At 38.1% G+C, this 16,400-nt stretch overlaps 1 protein-coding gene across 1 annotated transcript in view; it reads right to left on the reverse strand.

The window, feature by feature from the left end:
• The window catches only part of DMXL1 (Dmx like 1), a 2,737,735-nt gene that overhangs the window by 1,389,353 nt on the left and 1,331,982 nt on the right, over positions 1-16,400 (reverse strand). The window contains exon 25 of the mRNA XM_044059165.1: positions 3,152-4,248. Coding sequence (XP_043915100.1) covers positions 3,152-4,248 — 1,097 coding nt within the window. The remainder of the gene's footprint in view (positions 1-3,151; positions 4,249-16,400) is intronic.

The following is a 16,400-nucleotide window of genomic DNA, read 5'->3' on the forward strand; positions in this document are numbered from 1 at the left end:
ACAAAAGAGAAAAATGGAGTTTCAGACTTTCAGGAAGACAAAAAGGCCATGGTGGGAGGGGGGGTCACAAGGACTCTTGAACAGTCATTCAGACAGGCTGGACTGTCCTTGGTTTTGGGATGTTTGAAATTTCTCTTTGGAACTCCTTGCCATTTCATAAACATCTGTCTACCTGAATTTTGTTGAGACCGTTTATTCTGCTTTTTTTGCCAAATCTGTATGAGGAGATAGAAAATACCACGCACAACTTGGAAAAGGACAGCAAAAAAATCTTGAGATTCACTGCTTGGAAAAGGACAGCAAATAAAATCTTAGAGAGATTCCCTGCTTCAACTAGCCCCTTTCATCACATTTTTGGTCACTTCTGCAGCAGAGGAGGCAAACACTAAATCTATATCCAAGGGAGAATTTAAAATCTCATTTTTAACATCATCTGGGAGGTTCTGAGAACATAGCCATGCAAACTTCCTTAAAACAGTACCAGTGCCCATAGCCCTGGAAAAAGTATCAACAGAATCATACACCCACTACAAACAATGAGTCATGGCCTGGGCAATAGAGAACCCAAGTTATTTACAGCAGATTTTTTTCACACAAGAAGAAACTGCAGATAAATCATTCCTCAAAGTTTGCTCAGACAAACTTTGAAAGTAACATTTGAGCCTGACAATTCAAAAATTTCAAAATCAAAGTTGCAGAAGCATAATTTTTTTTCCATACATTACAATAATTTTCGCATCCTTAGCAGAGAGAGTAGGATTGGAATTAGCTAAGTACTTAGCAGTAGTAGGATCAACTCAAGTTATAGTTGCTGGGTCAATTTTGGGAATAGTGTATAAACTTTAAAAGACTGATTAAATTAATACATCCTATCTACCTTTCTAGGGGCAAGCTGGCTAACAGGAAAAATTGCAGACAGTATCACACACATCCCTTAACGCAGACAGATAGAAGGGAATGGGTACGGATCCGGGAAAATCCTTGTGTAACAACTCAGTATTTTATGAGAGACTGTGAACCAAGGACTGTTCTACTGAAAACACAGGCACATTTTAACTAGAATCTCGAGAAAGAGAAACCTCCACAATAAGAATCAGACACTGAGATATTCTCTGAGTCTGAATCAGAAATCTAAGGGAAGAATGTATCCATCCCTGTATCTTCCTGTTCAGATTCAGAATTTTGAATTTCCTCATGAAAACAGAAATCCTTCCTTTTACCAGAAACTAATTTACAAGAAGCAATAGCCTAAATTAAACCCTGAGACAGCCCCAGTAAACTACTCCTATCCACAGACATTTGAGGAGTAGCAGCTACATACCTGGTTTTCAGTTTCTTTTTAACAGCAAATATACAGCCAACAGTGTCACTAATGGCAGATGCTGCTACCCCAGGGATGTGAACAGCATTATGACACAACAGGGAAACCTTCCCTGTTCCCTTTCCCAGAACCGAGAGTGGTTCTCATTTGCCCACTTCGGGGACTCCAACAGCCGCAGAGGATGTGGCTAACCCCCAGTCCATACTGGTTGTAGGTGCTACACCAGATGTATTCTATGTAAAAGATGAGTGCTCTGAGGTAAAACAAATGGCCTTAGCAATCACCCACCTGCAGATAAGGCAAATTACTAGCCTGCTGTGGTGACAAAGGCTGTTTACTTAACTTTTTCTTTTTGTGGCTGAAAGAAGGATTGACTCTGTGGGACCAGTAGTCTGGTCCATGGTCATGTCAAAAATAGTGCTTCTTTCCTGGGGAAGACAAGCAATTGACAGTAAAACTACCTGTCCACAACAGTTACTTTTTTTACAACAGAAAAAGCACAGTACAAGCACTTTACAACACTGAGTCCCACAAAGGAAAAATAAACAATTTCTTCATAGAAAATAAGTTTTCAGTTAGTTTACACTACCTTTAAACTGAAAGAAAAAAAATTAGTGCTCCTTTTAAAAGTTACAGTCTACTAAAACAACACTCCCAGCTTCAAAATAACTTGTCTGAAGAGGAAAGTAATAATCATCAATAAAATTAAGAAATTAGAAGTTTTTGCTCCTGAAGGGAACCCATCTGCTCAGTGAAGGAAAGCACAAGCCATCTGTTGATCCTCACAAGCCTCAGAGAAGCAAACTCTTTGGCAGCATTAAAGCTCTGATGGTCTTCGTACCCAAATTATATTTTAGTCAGATCAGCTTAAGATGCTTAACAGTATGGTTATACGGAAGGGGCCCTGAGGCTTTGAAAGCTGGCCAGCTGTTACATCCCTGGCAGGATATAACAAATATATAGCTAAGGCTACTGCAGCAGTGAACAATACAAAGAACAAGTAAATTTTCCCAGTACAAGTCACAGGACACTTTAGAAAAGTCCTATAACTGCTTAAAAGCAATATTAAGTGTACAAATAGCACAGCAGCAAGTTAAAATTCTCAGAGGAACTAACAGCAGTTGTAAACTGCAAGAATATTATACTAAAAAGTTAACACACACACTATATACAAAAAATAAATAAATCAGAAGTACATAATAATAAAGAGGAAGGGAAGTTCCCAAAGAGATCTTACCAGAGTATAGAAGCTGTAATCCACAAATGCAAGGAGATTTAACTGTGACATTCCTACAGCTGGCAGTACAAGACTAGATAAATGACTTTCTGTGACAAGGGTTAGGCCTCCCCTTATAGAAGGTGCTTAGCCAATCCCTTATCACAGTCACAAGAGGAGATTCTGAGCTCTGGAAAGCTGCCATTGCAGGTTTGTGTGCAGCACAGAACCCATATGCTACTGATGAGCACAATGGCATTAGTAAAAATCCACTGGGGGAGAGCTAGATTAATCAAGTCAAACAATGGCTACCTATATGATTACGTCAAGACAGCTCAATTTCTTTTTTCAGCATTACTAGAACATCTTGTAGGGATACATATGTATCACAGAGAATGCCACTTCCACTATCAAATCAGGTGCAAAAACAAACATACAGACAAACATCTCCCCTTAAGACTTCACAATTTAATGTTCTGCAAACCAAGAAGCACTGAAAGACTGTTTTCTGAAAAACCTAAAGAAAAGAAGGTGGAAGTTAAACTGAAGAAAAATAAATACATGAATGACAAAAACAAGATCCAGACTCAAAAAAGAATTATAATTTACAGTACCTGTTGTGATTCATGTAAAAGCAGAATTAGTTCCATTCTAACTGAGGCCAGACCTCCCCCATGTGATCCATGAAGGCTACAGTAGCTAAGAAACATTCTAAGAAGAGACTGGTTTTTCAGAAGCCACTGCTGTCTTCTTTCTAAATATTTTCGTTGTTGCAATGCTTTTTGATGGATCAATCCTTCCTCTCCATCATTTTCTTTTACATTAATTTCATCTAAAGTCATACTGCCTGCTACTTTGAGATCTTCTACTTCAGCATTGTAGTCACAAGTTTTTTGCAAAGCCATAACTTCGCGTTCAAGCCAATGATACAACTGGTAACGGAGTTTCCCAACATCTACTTCATAGCCAGTAGACATGGTACGAAGTTCTGCTGTAAGAATCTTCAGACATGCTCTAAATTTTAGCTGCACAGCAAGAATATCTTCTGATGGACTGAAAGTATCACTTTCACTGGTATTGTCAAGAGAGTTTGTATATGAAGTACTGCTTTCATCTTGATTCTTAACTGTAGCTTCTTCTTGATGGTTTATTTCCTTCATTGAAAGTCCAGATTCATCATCTACCTCATTATCACTATCCCAGTTCAACTCTAAAGGCGCTTCATGGATGACCACAGATGGCTGACTCCAGTCAAAAGAAGCTACAGAGTCCAAGTGTTTACCTGTCAAAAATTCAGAGGATGATCCATATCCATTTACTAGTGTCTGCACCCTATCAACACTAGAGGCTTTCTGATCTTTTGTTCCTATTGTCGTATAGTAAGCTGACATTTCTTCACTCACTTCTGTCAGGGTAGAACATTCTTTGCTTAGCAAGGGCTTAGACCTATTCACCACTTTAGGCATCTTTGACAATACATCTAAGGCAAGCATTGGACAGCCAGCTCTCAAGTGGGCATGTGCTGTTGTGAAAAATAATCTTCTCTCATCTAAATTGATTTTATCTGCTAAGCTACTTTCTGCTGTTAGGCCCATCTGAGTTGAAGACTTTTCAGCAGATGGAAAATGACGTCTTAGAAGAAGAGGATGTGTTCTTAAGTAATTGTAAAAATTAAATACCACAGGACTGCATGAAGACGTGATACCATCTCCTAAAAGAAAAACAAATGAACAACTTATAAGACAATCTAACTTCAGCTTTTTCAGTTTAGTGAACAATACTATCCCTAGTATGGAATTCTGAGACATGTTCAAGTCCTTTACAGTTAATCTCAGATCTTAAATATTAATCCTCTTTTGAGCATCTTCTGCTTAATATACATTTGGAAAGCTCACCCTCACTGTTCACCCACTGCCAACAACCTGAGCAGATTCCACAATGGACCACAGCAGCTGTTTCCACTCATAAGTGCACTCTGAAGACAGCAAAACGGAATCTGTACACAAACAAACCCACTTTACAGTTGACAGACATTCTCTATACTTATGGTATGCACTTAAGTGCTTACATGGCAAATACATATATTAACAACAACTTGTATCTGCAACTAAGAAACATATGTATACTGAGTCAGGGGCATGCAGACCAGAAGGAAACTAGCATACCCAAACAAACACACAGAAAATATGCATATGTGCATTACATGGAAGCACAACTGTTAAGATCTCAACACTGGCACTTTTATAGGGTGGACAAGAGGGTAGAAACAGTAGGAGGAAAATGAAAATCAAACATGTAAACCAAAAGGCTTATTTCACTTAATGGGTATGGCTTTGTGTTCTGATGATACAGGACTAAATATTGACCAAGAAGCTACCGAAGCTTGTCGACACTGGCTCACTCAACACAAGAAGGAAGTAAAAACCTTGTCTACTGCAAAAATGACACACAGTGGAAACTGGTTATTGGAGTTGATCATCAAAGGAACAGGACAAACGTGTTCATCAAGTAGTGTACACTAAAACTAAATTAAGCTTACTGGAAGCACACACATGTAGTGATCAGCATTGCAAGCAACACCTCAGGGGTGGCATGAGGTACCATATCTGGGCATTCTAAAAACCCTCATGGCTGCTATTACAACCTCTGATGACTGGTGCAGATGCTGGAGATGTGATGAGAAAGAGAGGCAACTGGGAACATGTTTTTTGGGAGCACAACGTGTTGGCAGATCTTTAAAATTCCCTTTAAAACATCTTATCACAAAAAAAAAAAAAAACATCCCATCAAAAGTGTTGGGGAAGCAAATGGCTAAAACGAAGGAAATTATTCTTCTGAGGTGTGACAGAGGAAAACTGCCTAGACATAAGTTTAATGTTACTGGCTGCCAAAAAAGCAATTACTAGAAAATGTAAATCACTTTATAAATCAATCGTAACTGAAGTACTGAATATTGTAAAAGAGATAAAGGAATTGGAAGCGAGATCTTTAAAAAAGGAAGGAACAAAATATATAAGAATAACTGGAATATGTGGGAATAACGCATGCAGAATAATGTTCAGGAGGAGGGGGAATGAGGTTTAAGGAAATGCAGGAATTGAGCAATTTATGTAATACTGGAGTGATTGGCAATTTTAAGTAGGAAAGAAAGAAAACATATGTAATGTATAAAGAATGTAAATGAAAACTGTTAATACAGTTCATTTTCCATTCTATTAATGTGTGTGTGCCTATGTCTTAAGTGATAATTTAATAATAATTACAACAAAACAACAAAGAAAAGCTATAAAAAAACAGCAAAGCCCTAGTTTCACAGACAGAAAACAAATTTGCTTAGGATAGAAAACAAAAGCCTTTCTAGAAAGTAAGAAAGAAAGCAACAGTGACCACTACCAACTCCCCAACCAATAATAATATTCTTCCACTTACCCTAAACTTTATTACAGAATATCAGTAGTTTTGTGTCTTTACAGGAGCTTTAGGCTCGCATTCCATGCTTTCTATCACCTGAGCACTCCCCCCTACACAACATTAACCCCTAGTACAATTCACTACAAACTTCTACTTTTCTCACAAATCAAAGAAACAAAGAACTGCTACTAAAGCTAACCTCCTCAAGGTCAGTAAGCTCCATCCAACCTTCCTCAGTCTAGAAGCACAGAAAATAGCTAAATCTCTCACTCATATCTTTAACCTTTCACTCACAAGTGACACAGTTTCTGCTCTTTTTAAACAACCCATAGCAATCTCATCCCCAAAAATGACATACCGTACTGACCCCAAGGACTGATGACCAATATCAAACCTCCGTCCCATTACAAAAGTATTTGAAAAAAATACTGTACAAACTACTTAAACACATAAATAGCAAAGGGCTTTTTGCTACAAAAGACAATTATGTACTTACCAATAACGCTGGATTTTTTCATCTTTGTCATTCTATATGGCTGTTGGGTCTTTGAGACTTTTTATGGATCAGACCCTGCCAAAACTAATGCTGTAGCATCAAATCTCTTTAAAATTTTTACTCCCATAAAGTACCCGGTTGTGAGGTTTCATCAGATAGAGTTTGCTAAGCTAAGATATAAAGAATCTTACTATATGCCTCTAAGAAAAAGGCCTTCCAATTTCCTCAGGGCTAGAAACAAGAAATGGTATGGTGGGAGGGAAGCCATATTAGATGGATGAAGATGAAAGGATCCAGTGTTATGTTAAGTACACAACTATTGTATCCTCTTCATTTTGTCCATCTGATCAGACTGTTGAGTCTAAAATCCCCAGCTCTTATCTCTTGGTGTCAGTTAGTTACTAGGCTAATGATCTATGAGAATCTTTACAAAGCCTAGCCATACACTCCTATGAAGTTTTTAGCCCTTACACTTTAAGTAGGAATAACCCAGAGATGAGAAGAACATTTACATGTTGCTATAATCTATTAGAGACAAGGGGTGTTTGCCAAAGGATACTGCTACATCTTTCTAAGCATTTAGTTACAGTCCACGATTTTAAGATCAGCTATTAGAGTTTGGGAAAGGTCCTTTTGCAGGATCTTGGTGCTGTCTGGAAAGTTTATGATGGCACCAAGTTTACAGTCTTGCGCAAACTTGGTCAACCACAAACCCTTAAAGGTAGCTTTGACCTTCAAGAATTAAATGCCAAAAGGTAGTGGCCCAAGGGCTGAAATCTGGGGCACACTGCTAGTGACAAGTACTTTGAAGAATGAAGAGCAGCTCACCCTAATTTCTTAGGTTATATTTGTAAGCTAGTTTGCTATCCAGCTAATTACACAGGGATTAACATTTACCGGGGATAGTTTTTGTACAATACCGAAGTGCGGAATGGTGTAGAATGCTTGTCACATCTAGACAAGTGGAATTTACTAATGTTCCCTCATCCATTACTTCAAAACCTTCTTAAAGAATTCAACCAAGTTAAGTAGAAAGATCTGCCCTTGACAAATCCAAACTGGCATGGGTTGAAAGTCAGTGGGTTACCTATGCCCTTATTTATTCATTCCATAATGATCCTTTCCATAGCTTTAGTGATCAGGCTGGTCAGACTTGTGGATCTAGAATTTCTAGAGTCTGCTGACTCCCCACCTTTGTGTCATCCCCTTGCACTAAGGTGGGGAGTGAGCCGAATCCCCACCTATGTATATCTGTCATCTCCTTGTAGAAAGGTGGGGAGTCTGCTAGCTCCCCACCTTTGTGCAAGGGGATGACAGATGCTGTCTGACATTTGGGACAAAGCCTGTTTGGAGGCTGATGATGAATAACCACTGTAAGGGGTCTGACGGGTTCTGATTCAGGCTCACCAGTAAGTAACCAGGTAACTTATCCAGCCCCATAGAAGCAGTGCTCTTGGCCTTTGATAGTGTCTTCAGGATATGTTCATGGGAGATTTGAGAAAGTGGTGATGATGCAAGTTGGAGACTTAACAAAAGCCCTTTCAGAATCGTGGCCCCAAAGGATATTCCAGATGTAGAAATTATGTCCAGCTTATAGTATTTAGCAAAGGTATGCAAGGAAGCCAATGTAATAGCTGCACAAATCTTATCCACAGAAGCATTTCTGAAGAATGCAGCACAAGTGGCAACCAATCTGGTGGCATGTTCTTGTGATTTTAGTGGTCAAGGACACTGGCTTGAAGAGCAAAGGACAAAGGTTAAGCAATACAAAATCCATCTGGACAAGGAAATCTTGGAGCCCCATGTAGTAGAAAGCAAAGGAAACAAACTAGAGGCATTTTCCAATGGGTTTCGTTCTATTAAGATGGAATCTCACTTACCTATGAACAGTCAAGGTGTGAAAAAAATCTCCTCTGTTGGAGGATTTAGGGAAAAAAAATACTTTGAAATATATGGGTTGGTTACAGTTAAATGCAGAGACCACCTGGAAAAGAAAGGAAGGAGATCATGTCTTTGTGCAAAAGTAAATATGCTTAAGAGGATGACAGTACATGCAGTCAGAAATTCATCTTGCTGATATTTCTAGGAGAAATAAAGACTTCCAAGACAGGAATTTTAAAGTGGAAGACGATGGCTCAAAGGGAATTTTGTTAAGGCTTAGAGCACAAAACTTGATATCCCATGGAGGGACTAGTTCACTTATTGCTGGATGAAGTAGAAACACACTCTGGAAGATGTTACAAGTCCTACAAGAGCCCAGCAAACCAGAAGCTAAGCCTTGGTGAAAATTAGAGTATGTGGCTAGTTCCATTTTAATAGCTGAGAAACTGAAACCCAAATAAAATAGTTCCAAAAGAAAAAGATGCAGACGATGAATGGACACACTAAAGGGATGCATCCCCTGAGCAGATGCCCAAGTAGTAAAATATGCCCATTTGCTCCTGTAAAGCCTATAAGTGGAGTCCTTTTAGGGGGAGGAGGAGGAGGACAAAATATGAACAATCTCTTCAAGGGTCCTTGGCCATTACTAGAACTGGACAAACCACGCGGTTAATTTGAGATTGAGGAGATCCACATAAAGAAAACCTAAGAACTGAGAAAAGCAAATCTTCCTTCGGATTGCTTACCATGATGGTTCCATGATGCGAGGCCGGAGACCAGACTTGCCAGGGCTGGTACAGAGCAATGAGGATCACAGTGGCTTTGCATCTCATAGCTTTTGTGATAAATCTGGATAATAAGGGAAGATGGGGAAAGGAGCCCGTTTGGCCAGTGTCTGACCACAGAATCTCTTAGGAACTGCCACTTTGGAGGAATAAGAACAAATTGCTGCACTTGGTGTTTGTTGGGGAGGAGTAAAGGTCAAGCAATGATATCCACAGCAGTGCAAGATTTGATGAGCCACCTGTGGACTGAAAGCACACTCATTAGGCAAAATAATGTACGTTGTGCCTGTTATTAAGACAGTTGGCTTTCCTAGGAATGGGAATTACTATGAAAAAACTAATCAGAGTGACTGCCCACTGCCATACTCTCAGCTTCTTTTCAAAAGGGGTAGTACCTGGTTCCTCAATGCTTGATGACATATAATAATATCATACTGTTGTCTGTCTGGATGGAAATTACCCCTAAAGGCTAGCAGTCGAGCAGTTCATGCAATACTAAGACCACCACCCTCATCTCCAGGATAATGATATGAAGATTGGCCTTCTGAACATGCATCTTGGAGCATTTTCTTCTTCCACCCCGAGGAGGCATCCATGGTAACTATGACTGAAGGTGGGAGCAAAATAAAATGTCTCCCTTGTAATAAGAGTGAATTCCCTACCGGTGAAACTGACTTCTGCAAAGATTTGCGATTACAATGGATGATGACAGAGTTCTGCAGTTGCAAAAACTAAGCTCTGAGCAGCCAATGCAAGATCCTCTTGGAGAAACAGGCTAGATGCACAATTAGAATAGCAAAAGCCATAGGGCCTAGACTAACAGAATAAGAACTGCTTCAGATAAAAAATGTAAATGACCCAGGACTTCCAAATCTTGATGATTTCACCATTTCTAAGGGGGTGAAGTACTGTACATCACCTGGTGTCCAGATGACATTCCATGATGTGAATGTTTTTTATTTTCTGTAAATGAGACTTCTAGTCATTGACAAAAATTCCCAAGGAAAGAGAGATGGAACAAGTAGTTCCTGGCCTTGAGAAAGGATTCCTCTGATGTGGCAGTGAGGAGCTAGTCACTAAAGTATGGAAAAATTCTAATGCTGCACAGCCTCAAATTCAATGCTGCCACAGCCATGCAATTTGGTTAACATCCAGGGGAGAGGGAGGTTGCTGTGTTGAGACCCAAGGGCAGTAATATGAAGTGAAAGTGACTGGCTCTGAGGCAGAAGTGAACAAACTTCCTGGATGTTCTTGCAATCATGATGTAAGGTAAGCATCCTGGATGTTCTGACTTTAAAAAGGCAAAACTATCTGCAACATGACCATCCAGAACCGGGTCTTTTTCACTTTTTGGACGGGTTTGCTTAGGTCCAGCACCAGCCTGAGGCCCTTGTTTTTCTTCAGGGAAAAAAATAACTTGGAATAATAACACCAGCACTGATCTTAAACAGCTCTTTTCTGAAGAAGAAAGAGAGGATTCCTCTCTTGGCATCTTCTCGTTGGTGGGGCAATACATGTAGAAGCGGCTTTTGTGTGGGGGGAGGTAAGCGAAAGGGCTATGTAATAGCTTCTGGATATTATCATCAATCGCTAAGCAAAGAATCCAGTGTGATGGCCTTCTACATGGAAAGGTAGAAGGATAAGTGACTACCTCCAAAGGCTACCTGTCAGAGAAGGGGCCCTGACATCCCTTGTTCTGCAGACCTCCACATCATACCTCTCAACCTGGAAATATCACAAATCTGGACAAGGCCCATGAAAAACAGGTACAAATCTGTACACCGATTAATGTAAACTTTGCATACATAATTACGTAACCCTGCCCGCTCCAATAGAATTGTGGGATACCAACTTTCAAACAGAAACTGAAAAACAGACAGCCAAAATATGGCACCAGAGTCCCCCTGCAGCCATTCCAATGTCCCATTACCTGGTTATTTTGCCTCATTTACCATAAACACTAATGTGTGCATGCATACTGCTTTACTTCTACAATGATTATTTGGATTTTATTTTTATATTTTATAGCACAATGCCCAAACACTAATAGATATCTGCTAAACAAAGCAGTACTGTCTCACAATGAAAACAGACTTGGCATTAAAACGTCTCTGCCCTTGAAACTCACATTCATTGAAACCCACACCACATCCAAAGAAAATGCATCTGGCCAGTGGGGGATAAAGATTACCTTTGGGCTATTTTCAAATCATAGGCCCCCTGCACACAAAACAAGAAACATACATGCGTTCTTTGATGCACCCTCCTGACTTAATTAAATTATATTCCCTGTATAACAAAACAGCACACTTGTTAGATTTAAGTTAGAGCACATTTTAAATTTTTTTGAACATTTTTCCAGTAAGCAATGAAACAAAATGCATGAACCAATAATAACAAAACTGCCCAATTCAGAACATTTCCATCATAAGAGTCTACTTACACACACACACACAAAGCATATATATATATATATATATATATATATATATATATATATATATATATATATATAAATAGAATGACAATAGTGTAAGCCAAAGGCATCTTGCATAGCTTCTCGCACTTATTTTCAATTTCAGTTTTTTTTTTGCGGGGGGGGGGGGGGGCAAAAGGCCAAAAAACAGGGACACATTTTAAACATTGCTTGTGTAATTTTGGAACCTGGAGGCACTAATCTTTTTTAATTGTTTTTTGAGCTGATGTCATCTCCACATCAGCCTGTCTGAATTGAGAATTGATAAGGGCATGCATTGAATGGATCTGCAAGCAGGAAGAAAACTATATGCTCCTGCTTATTTCTCAGAGAAAGGGACAAATTAGCTACTATACAAACCAAGATTATTTATGAAAGCAGGCAGGCCTAAAGTCCATGTGCCAAAGAAATGGGGAAAAATAACCAAAAATCAAGTCTAAAGGGACTGGAAGCAAGAGACATATGAAGAATGAAGACTTCCAGGACTGCTGCACATTGATCAACAGCTCAATTTCATCTCACCTAGTGTGAAAGCAGAAAATGAGAAATAAGAGCCACTGAAACTCAGTAAAATTCAATTACTGGTTAGTACACTGCCTGCATGCAAGCAAAGAAGAAATGTAGAGACCCATAAAGAACATCAAACTGAAAGATGAAGAGAAAACATTGGCTAGAAAGAATCCTGCAGGTGTTCAGCAAATATTTCTTCAATCTTCAGCTTTGGTACAAGAGATATCTTCCAGCGATTTAGTAGAAAAAAATGTATTATTTTATTTATTTATTTAACATTTGTTAACCAGGAAATTCCGACTGGACTAGGTCCATTTTCAGCGGAGGCCCAGGGAGAAAAGCTCCGGCATCAAGTTATACAAATACAGTACATCCAGCATAATACACAAAACAGGTTACATCATGTATGCTGAGCATAGTAATATAACAAGAAATTAATAAAACGCTCCAGGTAAAAGAAGATATAGAACACAGGTAAAAAGACAATGTCAGTTATACATTGGTAAGAGAAGAAAATATATCAAGTAAGATTCTACAGTTAAATGTACCGTAAGTAAGTTAAAGTACAGTTAAAAGTAAATAAATCAAATGTACTCAGAAGTGATTACAAAAATGAAACATTGAAGTATATCAACACAACAAAAGGCTGGAAAAAATAGAAGAAGCTTTAAGTAGCTATTCAGATTAACTGATACAAATGCAAAAATCAGATGTCGAAATGAAGAAAACGCTGGCTTCTCAACAGCTGTTTAAAAATGGCAGAGTTCAAAGACAGAGCACACCGAGGAAACCAGATATTTTTTGCTGTACCAGAGAAATTGGAAGGAACAGATTGTATTAATTTTATGAAAGTACAAAACTGGACTGGTATTCCACAGTAGGATGTGTTATTCAGAAGGGCACATTGAGTGTTTGCTACAAACCTGGCCAAGACCTGTTATTAGTGAAGGTGCATTCATACCAGCAGTAAGAGTTGATCCTAATAAAACTGTGGCAGAAGGACAAAGTATTAATTGGAGACTACAGAGTGCTTGTGGAAAATGTTTATTTCATTGTACATCAGGCAGAACAGAAGCAAATTTATCACAGCAACTGAGGAATATCATGAGGGAGGTGAAAAATTCAAGCGGCTTTATCCTACTGTCTTCAGAATATTTTTTTTTCCTTAAGGATCAATGACACTTTTGGATGCATAACAGGCCAAGGAGGAAAACGTTTACCCAACAAAGTGTGCCAGCGAATATAGGGAGAGACTGCTTCTCATTCTTTTGATAATAAAGCCCATAGCTCCAAAAAAAATGTTTTAGAGCCAAAAAAGCACAGAACTTGAATAGAAAAATCAGGAGTACCCTGGAGTTCAATGAGAGTTTGGTGTTGGGTGATGGAGATGAACAGGATGAAGAGCAGCAACACTAAAATTAGTGAACAAATGGGAGACTATAAAGGACCAGCCACATTTGTGAAAAATGGCTTTGCAAGGAAAAGTGGCCGAGAAAGACTGTCCTTTTGCTGACTTTGTTTAACTTGTGGGTGGACTTAAAACTATCTGCCCCAGTTTATGTGATTAATCTTTAGAAGGACACAAAGGTAAAAAATAAGTAAAACAAGTGTTGTTCTTATTAGTATAAAACATGCTATAAACTGCACATTGTATAGTGAAGCAGTTTTGTATACCATGTACTGGGGTATTTTAAAAGTGTGTGTAGTCTTTTCAGTGACTGTTGTACATGTTACAATATAAAAGTAAACAAGTACTTTAGTTGTTAGAAGAGTAGGCTTTACAGTATAACAGAAGAATGGCCAGAAAGAAGCAATACAAAGTTAACATGCTATGATATTGGGCTGCTGGGGTGCATGCACTGATTATACCATATGTAGAATTAAGATCATTTCTCTTATTTTTATAATGGTGAATGTCTAGACTAATTATCTTGGTGTAAGCAATAAACGAGTAGGCTTGAAAATAGGACAAAATTATGAAAAACTGAAAAATGAAAAGTACCTTGCCCCTGCAATGATATTAGCTTTTTTTTCCATTAGCAAATTTTCTCACTGGGAGTTGAGAAGTCTGCAACAGAAGGCAGTTGTACATTCTGTTGTGAGAGACAAATACAAAGATGTTAGAATTTTTTTCTCAGTGCTGACTACTTTTATGTGGAAATGAGCTGTCTTCAGGAGCAGGCAATTAATTTCAACTATTCTTAGCATTCTTTGTTGAGGGAAATGCAAAATTTAAAGGTAGAATGGCAAGCAGTTCATTGAAAAATAAAGCTGAAATTATGGGAAATGAATAAGAGATAGCAGCCTCCCTACCAGCAAGAATATTTTAATGCATTCCTAGAACAGTGTACATTTTACTTTTATTTACAGATAGCCAGCATTTTTTCTTGAAGCAAAAAGTTCTTTTCTGAGAACATACAAGCTGCTTTTTACATCTGGTAGAACAGAAATAAGACAAGAACAGACATCCATCAGTGTAACTGGGATCACAAGCAGTGATGCACCTTAGTATGGGTAATCTTAATTTAAGTTTATATAATGCCTGCGGGTGCAGCTGCTGATTTGGAGAAGTTGTTCCTAACTGGCGGGTTAAACTATTTTTGTAAGATGTACACAGTTTTGTGTATTTGCTCCAAGTTAACATGGGATGGGGTGTTCAGAAAATGTATTTTGTTTTTTGTTTGTGGACTTTCATTAAAACAAAAACTCTTAAAAATGTGACAGGTTCAAATGGAACTGAAAAAAAAGTTATTAATGATTAGTCTGTCAATGTGTACGTGTAAGACAAAAGCTGTAAATACAGATTGATGTCATGTATATTTGGTGAGAACAAGAGCTTTTTATCATAATGGTTATGTTATCCATATTATTTTGGACTGTGAATGGACTTTGGATAAAAAGAAAGAGTATACAGTCACATTAAGGAATGCAGAGTGCAAATAGCAAAAATGCAGGAAATACATTTGGAAAGAAATGAGGATGTAAATTTGACAACGAAAGGATTTCACGTTGGATATATAAAAAATATCAGGGACAAAAAGGGAATAATACTGATTGTTACAGGGATTCCAATATTGAAAGAGGAGAAAAAAAGACAATAATGGTAGATATGTAGTAGTAAGGTTCTGATTGCGCTGGCATGTATTTATGTTTCTGAAGAAATTTATGAAAATATCTGGCATGGAATACATGAATTCAGTAGCAGGAACTTGGACAGAATTTAATTACTATTCCCCAAGGAACAATAACCGGGCTAGACTAGATGGAAATTTTATTTTAAAGGAACACATGCATTTAAATGAAAGCTTCAACAAGTATCCAATAACTGTTTCAGAACATGTCCAGAATATGTCCAGAATAAAACTAATATAAAAAGCAGGGTAATGAAGAAAAAATGAGACACCATCATCTACCACCTACCAGTTAGAGAGACTTTTAAGGAATGGTAGTAAAAGTTATTCAAGAATAATGAGGGGCTGACAAAAAGTATAGCAGAATAAGGGGAATCTCACTGAACAACAGGGGGCACAAATGCAGAGCACTAAAGAGAAAATAAGAGCACTTGGATCATACAAATGAGTTTAGAAAGACTGCTGTTAAGCAACTATTTTTGATAACGCTACTGCACAAAAAAATGTAAGAATGATTTGAGTATCAAATTAGAAAGGGTTGTCATCCATCTTATAAGACAAAAAACAGAGATCCGATAGCTGTACTATAAATATTTCAGAAATGTTATGAAAATTTGAATAAAGGAGAGGAATGTGTAAACCAAGAAAAACACAAATGGAAACATTTATAGAAGACTTAATTATGCCAAGATTAGAGGAGGATGAGGCTCATCAGCTAATAGCAAAGACAGGAGGAAATGAGATAAAAGTGGTGGGGTACAATCAATTGGCTGGGATGTCTCCTGGAGCAGATGGCATTCCTGTGGAAGTCTGAAAGTCAGGAGGAAGAAAAATAAAATCTGGGAGATGTTGCTTAATATTTTAAAGAGGTGAAGCACCGGTATCTTGGAAGAAAACAGAGGTGGCCTCTATTACCCAAAGAGGGTAGAGACCGGTCAGACCAAATTTCATACAGATTAATTTCAGTTTTAATCCACAATTAGACTATACTAGCTAAAAGAATGTCAAAGGTGTTTCCAAAATTGATAGATACAGATCAATGTGGTTTTGTGGTGGGGAGACAAACATTTAACAACATTAGTAGAAAAATGATTTGGACAAAAGAAGAATGCAATGAAACACTGCTGTTCTTGAAAGGTAATTATGCAGACAAAGCATTTGAAAGAGTAAAAT

This window comes from Protopterus annectens, chromosome 17.part0, assembly GCF_019279795.1.
Source record: "Protopterus annectens isolate FY-2018-M chromosome 17.part0, PAN1.0, whole genome shotgun sequence".
In the NCBI taxonomy this organism is placed as follows: Eukaryota; Metazoa; Chordata; order Ceratodontiformes; family Protopteridae; genus Protopterus; species Protopterus annectens.